Source organism: Chamaea fasciata, unplaced genomic scaffold (genome assembly GCF_029207755.1).
Source record: "Chamaea fasciata isolate MVZ Bird 193981 ecotype frontalis unplaced genomic scaffold, bChaFas1.0.hap1 SCAF_4, whole genome shotgun sequence".
In the NCBI taxonomy this organism is placed as follows: domain Eukaryota; kingdom Metazoa; phylum Chordata; class Aves; order Passeriformes; family Sylviidae; genus Chamaea; species Chamaea fasciata.
Window position 1 is genome coordinate 4787644 of NW_027094089.1, and position 18102 is coordinate 4805745.

The 18102-nt window shown below is 38.1% G+C and overlaps 1 protein-coding gene across 3 annotated transcripts in view; it reads left to right on the forward strand.

Annotated features, from left to right (window-relative positions):
* PDE8B (phosphodiesterase 8B) overlaps positions 1-18102 on the forward strand; it is a 79728-nt gene that overhangs the window by 34331 nt on the left and 27295 nt on the right. For 2 of the 3 annotated variants that reach the window (XM_066180766.1, XM_066180767.1), the window contains exons 2-6: positions 3596-3655; positions 8321-8511; positions 9827-9886; positions 11857-11914; positions 16443-16531. In XM_066180766.1, the coding sequence (XP_066036863.1) occupies positions 3596-3655; positions 8321-8511; positions 9827-9886; positions 11857-11914; positions 16443-16531 (458 nt within the window). The remainder of the gene's footprint in view (positions 1-3595; positions 3656-8320; positions 8512-9826; positions 9887-11856; positions 11915-16442; positions 16532-18102) is intronic. The other variant, XM_066180765.1, reaches the window with a different exon arrangement.

Genomic DNA, 18102 nt, shown 5'->3' on the forward strand with positions numbered 1-18102 from the left:
ACCAACACCTTTGCTTCAATCACTGTTTGGTTGGCTCTGCTATTGCTGCTCTGAAGCAGCACAGAATTATGCAAGAAGATTTTGCTGTACTAATTAGTCAACACTAATTACAGTGGCGTGTTGGTAATTATTGATGATTCATAAACAGCAAGGGCTGTAAGTCTGCAGCCATAATGGGATAAAGACTTTTGTACTGGTGATTTAGAAAGGTGAAAATTCAATGAAGTAGTAAGTGCATTTTGCTTAATGGCACTGCTATGATAGTAAGTTAATTGGTGATCACTGATTTACACAAAAGCATAAGAGCTAAGAAAGTGCTATTGACTTTGTCTAATTATTTGTTTCATAGCTGATTCCTGTGGAGATTGCTTAGGAGATTACAATTATACTGAAAATAATATTGGATAGTTGAAAATGTTAAAGCAAATTTTTTTTTACTGTTTTAAGCTTTTATTATTTCTAGGTGGTTATTTCTTTGCTTTCAACACAGTGTCTGTTCCTCTGCTCACTGAAATTGGGCATTTTCTCACTGGCATCTTTGGAATCAGGCTTGTCTCTGCATGTTTTACCAGAAAAGTCTATTATGGCTACTATACTAATTGATTTAGGTTGCAGATCTATTAGCAGTCCTTCCTGGCAGTCAGTCAAATAATGATAGCTTTATTTAAATTAGAAATCATCAGCAATGTGATAATCACTTAAGTGAGGAAATGAACAGAGGTATGGTCATGGTATCACTAATATGCAGTGTCCTCATGGTGTTATTCGTCTGGGAGTTCAGAAGATGGGGAATTAGTTCCTTCAGGCGAGTGAGAGATTTGCAGGACATTCATGAAGGCCAGGCACACATGTCATTATTTTTGCTGCCTCCTTAAACTGAGTTTTGACAGAGAAAAGTGACTCAGTCACTTATACCCACAGCAGTTTGGGCATATAAATCCAAGGGTCTGATTCAGGTTGTAAAACAAGACTCAGAACTTAATGACAAGAAAGGAGGATGTCAGACATATTTTTTACTGCATCTAATGAAGTTTATTTATCCTTCCCATACTCAGGTTCACTACCAGTCTTAATTTGACAGTCCCATCTGTTTCTGTGCATTGTATAAGTAATGAAGTTGAGCATTTTAGGAAGTTAAAGACTATACATAGCAATCTTTCAGGTATAATAGCACGTATTCTGCACCCCTCTGTGGTTGTGACCCCATCATGTCTGCACTGAGCAGGACAGGCACATATTCACCTACATCAGGGGTCTCTGATTTTCTAATTTTCACCTGGCTTTCCTGCTGTTAGCAAAGGCAGGAGGAGCACCCTGCATCTGGAAGGAAGGGAGGAAGAGAGAGAAAGACTCTGAAATTTTTGTCCTTCTATTCAAGTGTTTTCTATTCATGAGGCTGACACAGAAACAGCCGAGAGAAAAACTCTTGAGTCAGAGTCTGACTGAGTGGATTATTTTGTTGCTGTTGTTTTAAAATAAACAGGATAAGAAGAGTGGCTAATCTATAAAGTAATCTCTGTAAAGGACTTGATAGACTTGCCTGCATTGATCTATGTCTTGGACACAGTTATCCCATTTTTGACAATACAGAGTGACTAATGCTGGATGTCTTCTGAAGTGGTAGAAAGTGGAAGGCATTAATTTACAATGTGAGTTCCCTGATATTTCCCTGGCATTAATAAATGGATAATAAATATCTGTGTACAAACATACATGGATGTGTCTGTATTCTTCTTTTGTTGAAGAATCTCATGCTCTTGATCCACACATTCTGAGACAGTTTGAGCTATGTATTGTCAAAAATACGCTTTTGCTTTGAGACTGATGGAAGTCTGTTGTGTAGTCTTACAGATTTGTCCAATGAGATTACCTCAAAATGTTGGGTTTTTTTTAATTAAAATATATGATGATTAAAGATTTGTTAAAGAGTTTCTTATTATCATTGGAGTGTGAATGTACTGTTTTTGTCTTTTGGTTGGGGGAAGAGGAGTTGTGAACTTTCAGAGAACTGTTTCAGAGAACTGTGAGCTTTCAGAGAACTGTTTCTGTTTCTAACAGAGAACTTAACTCATGTTTGATGATGGGTGCTAACTTCCATTTCTGTTCAGATACACTTACTGGCACTAAACTGCATTCTGCTACAGCAGGAGCTCAAGTGGGAAGTGAAGCTTTTCTGTGAGAAAAGGAGAGGTTAACTACACTTATATTGGGGGCAGTTTTTGCTTTTGGGAAACAGTGGCAGGCTTTGTAGTTTAATCTTTTGGAGTGCTGCCCGTTACCACCTTCTGACGTACGTTGTTGGTCTGAGAAGAATCGATGTGCAGTGGTGCATGAAAGTCCAACGTGTCAGCTATAGCTATACATAATGCCACTGTCTCACATGCAGTTAATGCTTAACACAGCATTGTATTCTCTAAAGAAAAGAGCAGAATATCGGGAACTTCATCAGTTTTAAATGTTTATACACATTCCTTTGAAAAATACATGTTTTTTTAAGGGTTAAGTATTGCCTGTAAAAAAGGGCTCAAACTAATGAGCACCACAGAGGAAAAAAATACCACAGAAATAAGGCTCCAGAATTCCTGTGTGCCAGGGAATGGCCTTGGGAAGCTGCCTACAGTTATGGTTTTGGTCAGATTACATGTCTTGCAGGGTGACTGCTTTACCTCACCTACACCTGGGGCAACTGGGGTAACTGGTAACCAAAAGATCAAAGAATGTGCCCTTTTGGAGATGGATAACTTGCAACTAATTCTCCATATGCATGAACATTTTAAGGGTTTAAAGACTCTTCTCCTTAAGTATGTGCACCAGTGTGAGGACATATGTATTGTTCAGTTGCTTAACAACCTTCTGTGGCTAATGATCTGAAGTGAAACAAATCAGTAGTGCACAGGAGAAGTGTACTGAAATGTATCAAGACACAGAAAGTATTAACGCAGTCCAGCTCCTAAGAAGTATGACAAACAAAGAAGCCACATCCCACATGTACTGGCTTTCTTGCTGCAGGTTTTAGTTATGATGTGCTCTCATGTCTTCTGAAAATGTCATGGTTTACATGGTAGTGATACTTCTACCTGAAAACTGAAGGCTATGGTCCTGAAAAACAACTTAAAATCTGCAACCCAGACCAGTTCCCTTTTCTGAAAAGTCAGTTCTTTCTTTATCAATCCCATTAAAACATTATTATTTAGGATGCATCACAAGACCTTTAGTAGAAGTTCTGTATTACATTCAAATGAATAACTTTTTGCCAGAGACAAATAGATTTCTGTAGTCTCCAGCACAAACAAGTCCCCCTATTTAACCTAGGTACTCTGTTGGGGAAAGAGGGGAAAGGAAGTGTGTGTTTCTTGCTTCTTTATTTAAAATCCTACCATATTTGACTTACAGGCAAATAAAACAAAAACAGGAATTTGGTGAAGATGATAATGTAAGATGTACTTCAAAGCAACTAAATTGAGGCTGCTACTCATATGCTAGCATGCCTTTTAACATCTTTCATGGTTCTGTTAGAGCTTTAAGTCTTGTATGTAAAATGCTGTCTTGTTAAGACCCAGACTGAAAAAAACACCCCTGTATTTCTCTTCTTTAGCAGGCTTCAACTGCAGAAGTACAAGTTGGGCCCATGAGACTGACACAATACCCAATTCAGGTAAGATGCTCCTTCAGTTTCTGAGAGAGTCTATTCAGCATTAATAGAAGAAGAAATTAAGGTTCAACTTCTATAGTTAGGTATAATACTTTAATTTCACTTGTACAAGGACTGTGAGACAGATAATGTATGTTTTGTGTATCTGATTGCTTGAGAAGAGATCTACAAGCAAATTAACTTGGTTGATAAGACCTTTTGTTTTCCATTAACATCCCCTCATTCCTTGCACCTGTCCTGCCAGTATGAGTGTGTGTGTATGCGCATCAACCAAAGAAAGATCTGCCCCTATGGATATTACAAACTGTTCAGTTTTGATATACCAAAGCTGAGATCTTCATGAAACTTAGGTATATGTTCAGTTTTGCTGGTTTTAGCAGAACAGGACAGAGAACTATGTTTTCAGACCCCCAATCCAGGAAATCATATGACCTCCAACAGATGCAACTTCAGCTAAGGAGCAACAGCTCTTATCCATACATGCTTCTTTCTTTTTCTGTACATTTTGTTCCTGTGACAGATTCATATCCAAGTGGGGGTTTTTTTCAGCTTATAGTGGATGTTGGAACTCTCAGATTATAGGAAATTAAATAATTTTAGCCTTTAACATTGTTTTGGTAATACATGATTCATCTGAATTAATTTATGGGCCAGTTAATTGAGAAATACAGAGACATTTAGTCACCAGTCACCCTTTCTGTGAAATATCCAAGTGTGGAAGAAAAGCTTCATAAAGCTTTACATTTCTAAGTCTTTACATTCAGTCTTAATGATGACTCAATCTGATGAAGCCACTTTTTTATATTGTAATAAGACTGTGGAGCAGTGGCTTCAGCAGTAGAACAGTCTTTGGTTTTGCACAGAATTTCAACATAGAAGTGTGGAACTTTTTCACAGAAAAAATGTTTTTAGATCATGTTCATCTTCAGAAAGATTATCAAGTACAATTTAAAGACAACAACAAATAGTCTCAGTGCTTTTGCCAGGATATTATTTAGTAGAAATTGGATTTTCCCAAGGGAAATTTGGATTTTTGTTGTTTTTAAAAACTGACATGCTTCTTGGTATCTGTTCAGATGAGGTGTTATTTTGTCTGTACATTTCACAATTGAGAATCTGTGTAAGAAAAGAAATCTGTCTTAAGCAGAAATTATTAAGTAAAACCATTAACTAAAGAATTTTTCTTAAAGATGTTGCCATACATTTACTTATTTACAGTTAAGTAAAACACTTTATGTAAACCCACCTTGTTTGTTTGTGGAACAAATCATGTTACCTCAGATAATTTGGCAAGTAATGCACATATCCACGCGTTTAAAAAATGTGTGCTAATCTTTTATTCCATCTTGACAATACAATTATATGTTTCTCTGTGCAGTGCAAACAGCTACTGAGTATCACATTTTAAATGTCTGTTTGTGGATGATTGATCATGTTTACAATTGTCTGAGAAGTTAAGTTCCGTTTGTTAAAACAATTGCCACTGGGACCTTTCTTAGTGAGGTTAATTTTATTCTGGTGTGTTTTATGTTGTTATGGGACACTTGTGCCTACCTCAAAATGGCACATGCGTTTTGTCTGAGAAGTGACCTCCCTTGTGCCTGTGACTCGTCATAAACCATTTAATAGATTTCCCACTGGACTTCATGACCGTATGTGTCAGAGTAAAAATCTGGTTTAGTTTGTATGGAATTGTAGCCCAGGGGCTCCTGGCCTTAAGAGGCAAAGGGAAGAGACCAAAGCAAACCAGCCAGCTCCAGCCCTCCAAACATCCCATATACAGCTTGCCCAACTGCCTCAACTTTGTACCAAGGCTTGTAAATAGGAATGGTTTGATTTCAGAAATGGCCGTGCTGAAAGTGCACGGAAATGTGCTTTCTCCAGGGGACATGGGAGTTCAATGGTTTTTATAAACAATTAGTGCACATAAAAAAGGTGTTGGATCCTCTTGCAGAAATGTTTGCTCATAAATGTTTGAACATGTTCCTATTCAAATGCTGCATTTTCTCACCTTTTAGGACATTTATTCACCATCATCTCTTTCACAGCACTGACACTGTGATCTCCCCTAATGAGCTGCAAATGAAGCATGATGATGCACAGCATTTCTCTGTTCCCTCATGCCAATGTAACAGGAGCTCCTCTGTAACTTTATTCAGAAATACTATGTCTTTTCTGCCTTGGAAGTCTCTTGCTGGGATATGATGATTTGAAAATAATTAAGTAACTCCTTAAGTTGCTGTAATTTTCTTTTTCCTTTTGGTAGCCTGTTTATCCTCAGCTGATGTTTCTTGTATTTCGAACTCTTTAAAACAAATTTCTGTCCTTTTCCTGCCTTTGTATAATAAACTGGGAGCAAGATGTGCAATAGTTTTGTAAAGCAAATACTTAGGAAGAGAGTAAAAATTTCAGTACATCACCAAAATTGGAAAGGCCTCTACAGAGAAAGTCCATGGTGTTGCTAAACTAAGACAACACTGAGTAAAATGATCTTTTTACAGTAACATTGGCAAATCATGCAGCAAAAAGAAAAATAACTACATGAAGTTTTTTTTGCCAAGGAAAACAGATTGAATTTAAGCATTTCCTTGATCATGTTGTTTGTTTAGATTGTTGTATTTTTGCCTTGACTTTGACTGTACTGTTCAAATACACTTCTAGTTACATTACATACATACAAATACACTACTAGTACATTACATATAATGCAATATACTTCTAGTCACAAACTACATTATGTTTTGATTATTTATAGTAAGCCCCATACCAATGTCAATAAGAAAGCGTAGTAGTTATACTTTAAAATGACTTTTAAAGTTAATATTTTCAGAAGGATTTGTGTGCTGGTAATTACCTACGAGTGAGAGGTTGGATCGTTTAATTAGCTCCATTATTTTACAGCTGGTAAATTATTGCATTTTGCCATCCTTTATTTCCAGACTGGGAGTGCTGAGAGAAAAAAGATATGTCAAAAAATGTGCCACTCCTGCCCCCCTCAAATTTTCTTTCCCCATAACATTCCAAACCAGGAACAAAGTAAAACTAATGGCAGCTGGAACCAAACAGATGATTTTATCAGAGTTGGGACTTGACTCAGGAATGAGAAAATCTGCAGCTTGGTCATGTCACTGCTTTCCAACACTTTGATGTCTGGGAGAAAACCCAGGGATTAGGAAGAGTGACAACAGTTATGTTGGATGTTAAGTGCCAGTAAACCAAATCTGCTTATTGATAACTGCAATCAAATACACTGAATTTCCAATACACTGAAAATTTTACCTTCTTAATATTTACAGAAATTCTGAGCATATAATTTTCTTCCATTGTTTAATGAAATCTTGCTGGTTGTTCGGTTGCAGTAACAATGATTGGGTTTTTTATTGTTTAGAATTTAACAATCCAGACAGCTAAAGATAAGAGGAAAGCTATTGTCACCTTTTCTAGCTTCTGGACTGATGGTGTTGAAATTCATGTACTGACACCACAGCTGCACACAGCAAGGCAGATAAAGGTTATTGACCTTTCCTATAAGCATTTGGAGCAAAATTTTGCATATTTTTCTTGAACGGGTTTTTTCAATAAAGTCAGGGGGTTACTTTTATTTGTGAAATGAACAGGATTTTGCTTCATACATGACAAGCCTCTGGCTGCTGACTTTTTGTGCAATTTTAATAGCTGTGGATAAACTTTTGACTTTCTGAGGCCTTCTCTTTCACAGCATATTTGCACTAAATTAGCCCTTTTCTTCATCTGACACATGGGGTAGCATGGTTAGTTATCAGTCGCTATGGTAAATATGTGCAGCTGTAATGGGAATGAATAAATTGGGCACTGATAAATTGTGCATTATGGGGCAAGGACGAAAAATTTATTCTCTCTGAAAAACACTTTCTTTTACATGAGAGGCACAGAAATACAGCTGTTTTCAGCTTCTGTTCTCTGTGTTAGGTTGCAAACAGCATTTCCTTGATCTTTAGAGTGGCACCTCAGTGTACTTCCTATCTGATCTTGTGTGAGTAGTTCCTTAAGTTCCTTTAGTGTTCAGCTGAAATTATCTAAACTACATTATATGCTTAAGAACAGTTTGGTACAATTTATTGGGTAAAAACTTGACACATTTTGGTACTTTTTTCTCTTGCACATACCTGCTTGCCTGTTGTTCTTTTCAGCTTTGAAATAATATTGGTTAATGCCCTTTTTTGTGATTAAAGAAGAAAGAATAAATAAAACTGTGTTAATTTTTTGCCCTTGTCTTCAGGGATGGTAAGTGATAATTCAGGCAGTTGCATTTCAGACAGTTCATTACAATCAAAACTGTGTGTAGCTGGGATGGCCTGATGAGAGTGGCAATGATGTTTGAACACACTGGCTGGTTCCTGATTGAATTGGAACAGGAGCTAGGAAAAAATCATCATGTGGCAAGCTTCTTTTGTCCTAAATATCAGTCCTTGTTTAAAACAGTTGACTATTGATTGTCTATTGATGACTACTATGTCCATTAAGAAGGGTGTACTACTGCACTGGCTGGTTTACAACCTGTGGTTCAAGCTTCCCACTTTTAAAGCAGACTCAGTCTTCCAAAGGGTAGAAGTGTTTGTTAAGACTTACTCCATGCAGAGGACTACTTTATGTACCTGATGTGCTGCTGCTGTTCTCCATCCCCTGCAGGTTTTGCTGATCTTTGCAAAAGAAGACAACCAAAGCAATGGTTTCTGGTGGGCCTGTGACAGGGCAGGATACAGGTGCAATGTTGCCTGGACTCTGGAGTCAGCACTTGAATGTTTCCTGGATAAGCACCAAGAAATAATTGTTATAGATCACAGAAACTCCAAACATTTTGATGCAGAAGATATCTGCAGGTAACCTAAGGCACCTTATACTTCTCTTAAGCTTCAGAACATGTTGTATGAAACCGAAACACCGAATTTTAAACCAAAAAAAAAATAAGGGGGGGAGGCGGGGAGATAAAAACAACAAACAAAAAATGAACACCTAAAATTGTAGTAAAATGGAAGTCTGGGGACTGAGGCCAGGAGGTTTGCATACATCTGCAAGAGGATAATAATATGAAAACTACACTACACCAAAGCTGAATTGTAGAATTATCTCTAGGTCATGGGGCTCCTACCAGAGGATAAGCCAAAGCTGTTGTGAAACCATTCCCTGCACTGGATGCTGCTTCTTCCCTGACTTACTGCTGCAGCAAAATCTGAAGCTACAGACTTCAGAGGAATGTGTTTGTTTGTCCACAAGGTCAGGCAGTGCCAGTTCTTTGCAAAAGTCTGCATCATCCTTCTAGTCAACATGGTTGTGCTTAAGCTAATTTAAGATTACAAGTGCTTAGTATTGGGATCCTTTGCTAAGGTTCATCTGAACCATACATTTTGCACCATACTGTGCTAGTCTGCCATGAGCTGAAATTTGCCGTGTTTATGACAAGGGGCATCTTAATGCTCAAATTCTTGTGCCAGTCTAAGTTCTTTTAAAAGACCAACAGATAAACATAAAGATTGTTTATTCAGAACAGTGTGATATGAGTGAAAAAAGAAAAGTATCATTAGGCACTTAAACAGAATGTTCTGAGAGCTGGTCATATCTTTTTTGGTTTCTCAATGATATGCAACATGGTAAAATTTTGTTTATTCAGTATTAAATAAACTGCAGTCTTTCGTAATTTGGTATGCCCACTTTTCTTACTTTCATGCCTTGAATGCACTTCCCATCCTCTAAACAAAATTTTGCAATGTCTAGAAGAACAGTGGTAAATATGAGAGGGGGTAGATATTCTTGTTTAAATTAGTCAAGGGCGTTGAAGATGCTTTGCATGGACTGACCTTTCTCGTCTCACGCAGTCAGGGCAGTTTGCCCCAGATAAGCTGAGAACACAGGGGAAACTTTTGCTGGGTCATAAGAGTGGGTCTGAAAAGCTGCTGTTTGTCCTCTTGTGGTTTTGGAGCTTTTGCCTTCTCACCTGCATAGAGCAAAATGAGAAATCTAGTGGCAAAATGAAAAAGGTTTGTCTAAGTGGGGATAGTTAGGTTTGGCAGTGCACTATTGTATTTCTAGCCTCAGTGGTGTCTTTCAGTCTTGACTTTCATTTATATTTTCAGTGAAGGTGCTCAGAGCAATATTGAGAAAGCATTCAATATAACTGAGAAATTTTTGTTTCCTCAGGTCTATTCGTGCCACAGAGCTGTCAGAGCATACTGTAATACTTGCTGTGGTTCCACGCACGTAAGTATTACTGGTTTGTGAAAGTTCTTTATTTTACTTTATAAGAACAGTTATTTAATCTATAACAGGTATTTAATAACATAAAATACCTTACTAGCAAGTCTTACTGACTAAATGTAGTATTTTTCACCTGAAATGGGCTAGTGATATTTGGTATTTTATTTGAGTGTTTGATAACCTTCCTTTAGTGCCGACTAGTATTATTTCTGTCACCTTCACGATGGGTTGTATAGTGAGAAAGTCAGACAGATATGAGATTTTTCTAAGAGAAAAAGAAAATACAAATGCAAACCGGAAAGCTGTGTATTACTTTCTAAAGGAAATAAGTAGATAAATAACAATTTGTTTTTTATTGAACTAGGTGATGGGGCAAACTTCAATCCTGTTGATGCTAAATTCACCAGAATGTTGTCCTTAAACCCTTATTCAGTAATTCATAACCCATGCATTTAGTAAGAATTCTTACTGACTGAAATATATATTTATCAAATACCTTCAGGTACCCTTGTTAGAACTCCCACACATTACTAAATCCATTGCCATTTTTATTCATTTCCTGGATCAATTAAAATATTAGGAAATAGAGTGACAGGAGAACTATTACTATCAAGATTTGAAAATCAACTAAATCTTCTGCTGGACAAGATTTTACAATTTAGCTTCACCTTTATCTTAATAACATTTTTTTAGATTATTTGTCATAGCATATCACAGAATGTCTTTTATCTTCTTCATACTTTGTTTGCAATCCCATTCTATGTATGTAAAGAGATACAGGATTTCTCTGGAGGATATGTCAGGTTTGCTGTAGGAGTAACTATCAAGCTGTATAAAAGCTGCAAATAACTATAATAGAAGACTGTAGCACGAACTTCTGTAGCAGTGTGATTTTATGTATTTATTTAAGGAAAAACTCTTCTCACTGAGTGCATTGTGTTCAGAGAACCATATCAGATTCATGCCATCTAATCCTCAAGTGTTGTGTCCCCTTATGGTAAATAATATACCAGCCCTGCCTAATTTCTATATCAATGACCTGGGCAAGGGATTGAGGGCAGCCTCAGGCAGTTTGCAGGTGGCACCAGTCTGGGTGGGAGTGTTGATCTGCTGGAGGGCAGGAAGGCTCTGCAGAGGGATCTGGACAGGCTGGATCATGGGCTGAGGCCAATGGTGTGAGGTTCAACAAGGCCCATGGTGGTGAGGTTCAACAAGGCCCAGGGCCGGGCCCTGCCCTTGGGTCACAACAGCCCCAGGCAGCTCCACAGGCTGGGGCAGAGTGTCTGGAAAGGACCCGGGGGTGCTGGTGACAGTGACTGAACATGAGCCAAGCTGTGCCCAGGTGGCCAAGAAGGCCAGTGGCATCCTGGCCTGGTTCAGCAATGGTGTGGCCAGCAGGAGCAGGGTGGGGATTGTCCCCCTGTGCTGGGCACTGGTGGGGCCACAGCTCAAATCCTGTGTCCAGCTCTGGACCCCTCACAACAAGAACAACACTGAGGTGCTGGAGTGTGCCCAGAGAACACAAACAGAGCTGGTGAAGGGTCTGGAGCACAAGTCCTGTGAGGAGTGGCTGAGGGAGCTGGGGGTGTTTAGCCTTGAGAAAAGGAGCCTCAGGGACACTTTTTTTGTCTCTACAAGTACCTGAAAGGAGGGTATACCCAAGTGGGGGTCAGTCTTTTCTCCCAGGTAGCAAGGCATCTGACAAGAGGAAATGGCCTCAGGTTGTGCTAAGAGAGGTTTAGATTGGGCATCAGGAAAAATTTCTTCCCTGAAAGGGTTGCAAGCATTGGAACAGGTTGCCCAGGACACGTGGAATCACTGTCCCTGGAGGTATTTAAAAGATGCGTGGATGTGGCACTTGGGAAGTGGTTCAATGATGGTCTTAGCACTTCTGGGTTAAAGGTTGGACTTGATAATCTTAACAGTCTTTTCCAACCTGAATAATTCTGTGGTTCTGTGATTTTGTTTTGTAGATCTGCTGACCAAGAAGAGTCTTCCGTTCTCCCCCTTCTTGATGCAGGCTTTGATAGGGTGTGTATAAATTGCCTATGTAATATAGAAAACATAGTAGCTTCACAAATTACAGACCCTTCTGCTTCCTCAAATTGAAAATTACCCAATCCTTTTCTGTCAGAAATTTATTGTTAAGAAACTAGTGGTTATTGATTTAGTTTTCTTTTCAAGACTGTATTCCAGAAGCACATAAAACAAAAAGGTCTGTGATCTAGCTAGTCCTTTCAGAATAGGAGCTGTACTGAGATTACCTTGGTGTGGTCTGCCTGGGTAGTGGGTGGGTGTTATGACTGCACTAAGAACAAGGCTGGGAGACTCTGATTAACATATCACAGTGTGCTGACTTGTCACCCAGACCTCTCTGTCTGTCTAAGGTTGCTGGGGTTTCTCTTCTGAAGGGACTACGAATCTGGTCCAGCACGTGATGTGAAGAAGATTTTTTTTTCCCCCATTATGTCTGTTATGTTGGTTTGCACCAGTTCTTCTCAGTACGGAGCTAGAGACACTCCTGTACAAGCAGCAGAAGGGAAGATAGCTGTTCATACTCTTTCTCAAAGGGCTTTGTAGGAGAGAGCAGAAAGGCAGGAGCTCTCATCTCTGAAAATCTAGGTTGCTTACCCTCTCCCAGTCTTTGTGTGAGTGGCTTGGATGGATACTAATGTTATGTTACTCTAAAATAAACCAGCTGCATTTTTTAAGTTAGCCGTTCATAAGGAAGGATGTGTACTTAAGCAATAAAATCACATCTGGAGTTAGAATTATCTGTATATATTTTCTTAAATATACATATATTTAGGAAAATTACCTGTAGTAAGGAAAATCAGGGAAAAGAGGGAATTAACCCAGGCAAAATCTCATTCTCCTATGCTCATATTGAGTCCAGTGTCTGAGTTAACTCACATTCAGTCCAAGTTTGTTTATACAGCAGACCATGAACCAGAATTACCATTTTCAGATCATCTCCCAAAAAAAGAGGTATAAGGTTTTGCCTATACTGCAGGGGTATTGTGGGGCCAAAGCATTTCTAAAGCACACAGAAAATTAGAAATGTGAGTCTAAGAGAAGGTTCAACCCAAGAATGCTGGTGCTTTGTTAGTGTAGTTTCTCTCTCTCTCTGTGTCTTTCTATGGCTTTAATATTTTTCAAAGAACAGTTTATTACTTCTCAGGTCTAGTGTTTCATTTGAACACGATGCAGGGCAATGTGTTTTGTGAGCTAGATTAAAACTAGGTGCAGTACGGAGAAAAGTCAGAGGAGACTCTGTGGCTGTGAGACGTGGCTCAGTGGTTCTCTCTGCCTTGGAAAGAAAAATCTTTTTGCACCTGACAGCTGCACTAACTATTCTCTCTTGCTGTCCCAAATTTATCAGAGAGCTTGCATAATGGAATAAATCCCCATTGGAATTATTTTCAAGACTTTAAAACACATCTGATATCAAAGTTTCTATTTTTGCTGTGGGGTGGACATAGGAATTATTTTTGCTTGGATGGGGATCAGTAGGGACTAAATCCATTACCACACAAAGATTTAAAAATACCTCTCTTCAAACAGAGAGGTAGTATTTGTGGGGAGTTTCTTTCTCAGCAGGAAAAATGAAATTTATTTTTGGAAAATGGTACCTGTTTAAATCGTAAGTTTTCTTTATGCTGACTTATTTTTGGTTTTTCCTCCTTCTTCTCAAAAAGGTCTGTTTTGTTACATCTGATTTCCCTCTATATTATTAACAGGTTTTGTGTTTGTGTATTAATGCTGTTCTAATCCAGTACATTAATTATGCTGATTTTTTTTTTCCTCTCAGCCTCATAAATGTAATAGTGGTGGCCTACTTAGGATGGGCTAATTTGAATATGTGATTTAGCTTCCTGACTGATTTTTAGCTATGATTGAAATCAGCAAACAGGAGATCTTAATGTTTCCAGTTACTGAATTACAACCTTGTCTTGTATTTTGAACTTCTTTTCCTACAAAAATGTTGATTCTCGTTGACCAGATACTATTAAAACTTTCTGGATTGGAATAAAAGAGGTCTTTAATATTAAAATCAATTTTTACTGCTAAGCAAAAAGAAGGATGCATTCCTGCTAGTTTTATAGCTCTTGTGGCTTGTACTAAGTTCTGTATAGAACAGTGGAATCCCATTATAATGAAGTAAAAAATAATTTAAGAGTATGTGTTACTTTAATCAAAATGTACTGCATAAATACAAAACTTTCTTAAAAGAAAGTGTTTTGTCTGCCTTCTAATATCTGAGAGTTCAGAGATGTTCTTAGAATTGTGTCACATTAGGAGCACAGATTAGAAAATGTTTCTTGCTCTTTTCGTGTCGCAGTTGATTTCTCAGTTTTGAGTCAGCCAGTGAATGACCAGCATCAGCACTTTGGACTAGATAAAGTGATTCTGTACATCTGCAGAAGACTGTACAACAGCTAAGAGCATGGTTAGCACTTTGTTAAGCTGCAGTTCTTGATTCTTAGCAAAAGATCTGTGCCAAGAGTTTTGTCAGTGAACAGCAGTGCTTAAATTTTTTCAGTAAAATGCACCAGTATAAAATTCAGTTTAGAAAGAGCCTTAGTACATCCTTGTAAGTCTATTTCATAAAATATGTTGCCATCATGGATATAATTTTATTTTAATAATAAATTTATCATGGATAAATTTTATATTATTGATAGATTTGTTCTTATTGTTTTAAATTTAGCACAAATGTATTTGAATATTTAAAGGAGCACCATAAAACTGAAAATCTCAGTCTACACTGCTGTAGAAGTTTGTTTGCAGGCAGTTTGATATGCAAAAATCACATTCTTTGCACCTTTGCTTCTGCCAACTTGATACTGTACCTTTTGTTTTCCCATGCATTCTGTAGTGTGTGAAGTGAAAGTTGCAGAAATATTTTAAGATCTCAACATTAAGGAGTGGAACAGACCCATGCCAACAGTTGCTTTTAATTTTACTTTTTTTTTACGTTTTGCTCACAACTTGGAATTAAGCCACTTGTCTCCAAAACAGTTTTTCATGCAGGACAGAAGCACAGAGTTCTTGAAAGCTGTTCTTTGGAGGTTTGCAGGCTGCTCTGGACTGTGCCTGCAGCTGTGCTGTGAGAACTAGTGACAACACAGGGAATTTCCTGTGATAACTAAAGTCTGTGCATGTGATTGGTCAATACAATTTAACTGAAGTCAGAGAATCTACTTCTTTTGTAGCAACATAAAATTTCTGATTTCAGCAGGAGCAAGCACAAGAGATTTCAGACCTAACAGACAGAGAACATTGTCTCCTGTCTGGAGTAAAAGTTTTTTTCACTATAGTCAAGCTTCTTCCTTTGTTTACTTTTGTGCACTTCTGAATTCACAGTGACAGCTCAGTGAGATTACTTGTGAAGCAAAGTTACTTCACTTCCAGAGCTTTAGCTGCAATATTTGCAATATTTGCTTGGAAACAAATGCCAAATTTCTTTCTTTCTTTCTTTCTTTCTTTCCTTTCTTTCTTTCTTTCTTTCTTTCTCTTTCTTTCTTTCTTCTCTTTCTCTCTTTCTCTCGTCTTCTCTCTTTCTCTCTAGTCTCTTTCTCTCTCTTTCTCTCTTTCTCGATCTTTCTCATCTTTCTCTCTTTCTCTCTTTCTCTTCTCTTCTCTCTTTCTCACTCTTTCTCTCTTCCTTTCTCTCTTTCTCTCTTTCTCTCTCTTTCTCTCTTTCTCTCTTTCTTTCTTTCTTTCTCTTTCTTTCTTTCTTCTCTCTTTCTTTCTTTCTTTCTTTCTTTCTTTCTTTCTTTCTTTCTTTCTCTCTCTCTCTCTCTTTCTTTCTTTCTCTCTCTCTTTCTTTCTTTCTCTCTCTTTCTTTCTCTTTCTTTCTTTCTTTCTTTCTTTCTTTCTTTTTTTCTTTCTTTCTTTCTTTTCTTTCTTTTCTTTCTTTCTTTCTTTCTTTTTCTTCCTTCCTTCCTTCCTTCCTTCCTTCCTTCCTTCCTTCCTTCCTTCCTTCCTTCCTTCCTTCCTTCCTTCCTTCCTTCCTTCCTTCCTTCCTTCCTTCCTTCCTTCCTTCCTTCCTTCCTTCCTTCCTTCCTTCCTTCCTTCCTTCCTTCCTTCCTTCCTTCCTTCCTTCCTTCCTTCCTTCCTTCCTTCCTTCCTTCCTTCCTTCCTTCCTTCCTTCCTTCCTTCCTTCCTTCCTTCCTTCCTTCCTTCCTTCCTTCCTTCCTTCCTTCCTTCCTTCCTTCCTTCCTTCCTTCCTTCCCCCTCCCCTCCCCTCTCCCCCCCCCCCTTCCCTATTCTTCATGTATGTTTTATGTCTCTGAGGTTTTCCATTTCCATTCTGAATTAAGGATTGATGTTCAAAATAAAACACCAAGGCAATACTGGTTTTGTGTGAGACTGTTTTGGGGGAGTTTTTAGAGTATTGTTGGGTTGCTAAAACCAAACTGGAAAATCCAGTAAAGGATTTAGCATATTTTCATACTTGATTTGTGTTGTCTTAAAAAGTGTTAGATGCAGAGACAGAAATAACGATTTAAAACTATTCCAGCCTGTCTCCATGCACTCTTGATTTGTCTTCCAGCAATTCATGGAGAACAGCAGCATAACTGCCTGTTACAATGAACTGGTCCAAATAGAGCATGGGGAAGTGAGATCTCAGTTCAAATTACGGTACGTGCAAGTGTGAGAAACTGCAAGCATCAACCTCCTGCTCTAAATAACTGTGTCATGTTGCTTTCTGCCTCTTCCCAGCTACACATATGTGTGCTTTGCATCTGTATGTTAACTTATGTACTGCACTTTTATATTTTCTCCTTCTGCTATTTTGTAAAGGATTAACTCAGTGCTTTAGTAACTGGTGCCCTGAGAAATCTTGGTCAGTGTAGGTGTGGGCTGTGAATTTACGTGATGGTAAAACTTCATGAAGTCATTCTTCATCTCATGTGTCTGAGCTTATATATTCAAAGACTTGAATTGAATGCAATCTTGATTCAGCTCTGAGTTTTTATTTTCTTGCTTGCCCAAGACATGGCAGCCCAGGAGCAGTTTTATATGTTAGTGAGAAGTTAAATGACGTTCATTCCCACATTCACTTTTTCTTTAATGTGACTAATTCTATATTTCACATAGGTGCTTTTGCCTGCATGTAGATATTTTTGCAATGCAGCCATATAAAACTGTAGGAAAGAAATGCAGAGAGGGGGATGTTCTCTCTGTGGCATAAATTGATTCCAGTTCCATCTACAGAAAATACTATCACTTTTCTACATGTTTCAGTGTCTCTGTATTAAGAAGTTGATTTTTCAAAGTTTTTCTTTGCAAACTGATAGAAAAGTGACTTCACATTTTGAGTGATTGCATATTCTTGCATGCAAACTGCAATTACAATAAGATCTCAGGGGAAAATTTTGAATTTTCACTTATACAATTTTAATAGTTGTTTTCCAAAACTCAGCAGGAATGTCTTCCCTTACCTCTGTCCTTTTAGGCAGATGCCATTAAAAACGAATCAGAACTGATACTGGTTATGACATTCAGGTGTTTTTTGGGTTGTTTTTTTTTTTCATTTGTGTGGTTTAATTAAGTGGGGGAAAGAGTGCTGCACTTCATGTCTGTGCCACTTGTTGCTGATCTGCAGGTCTTCTACACGGGTGTGTAGTGAAAGTGATAGGGAGGAGAATGCAGAAAGTTAGTTGATAGAATTAAACTCAGGATATGTCACGTGTTCAGACACAAGAGAAATGTGGTGAAAAAGTATCACCAACCCCAGAGAGCAGTAGATGAGGTCATGTCAGTGGTCAGAAGTGGCTTTCCATTCCTAGCATGGACTCCATTTTTCCACATAGGTGGTTCTGGTTGGAAACTTGGTTGGACATCTGTGTGCTAATTAATCTGTGTGCTATTTAGAGGGGATATGGGCCATTTAAACTTGTGATTTTGCTGGCTTGCTTGCCAGATCAAATGAAAATACTAAGGCTTGAATAGAACAAACATGTCTGTGTGTTTTCTTACAGAAAGTCTATGTAATTACGTCTGGTATCACCAGACAGGCATCTATCACTGGGACGTATTAGTTCCTTCACACAGCACAAAATCACACTTGGTAACCAGCTTGAATGGCTAGAAAATCACATAGAAAATTACACTCTGAACTCCTTGTATTGTATAAGCAGAAAAACTTCTGTCATCTTCTGTATAAAATACTTTTTCCTACAGATCTTCATCCACATGGCTGCATATCT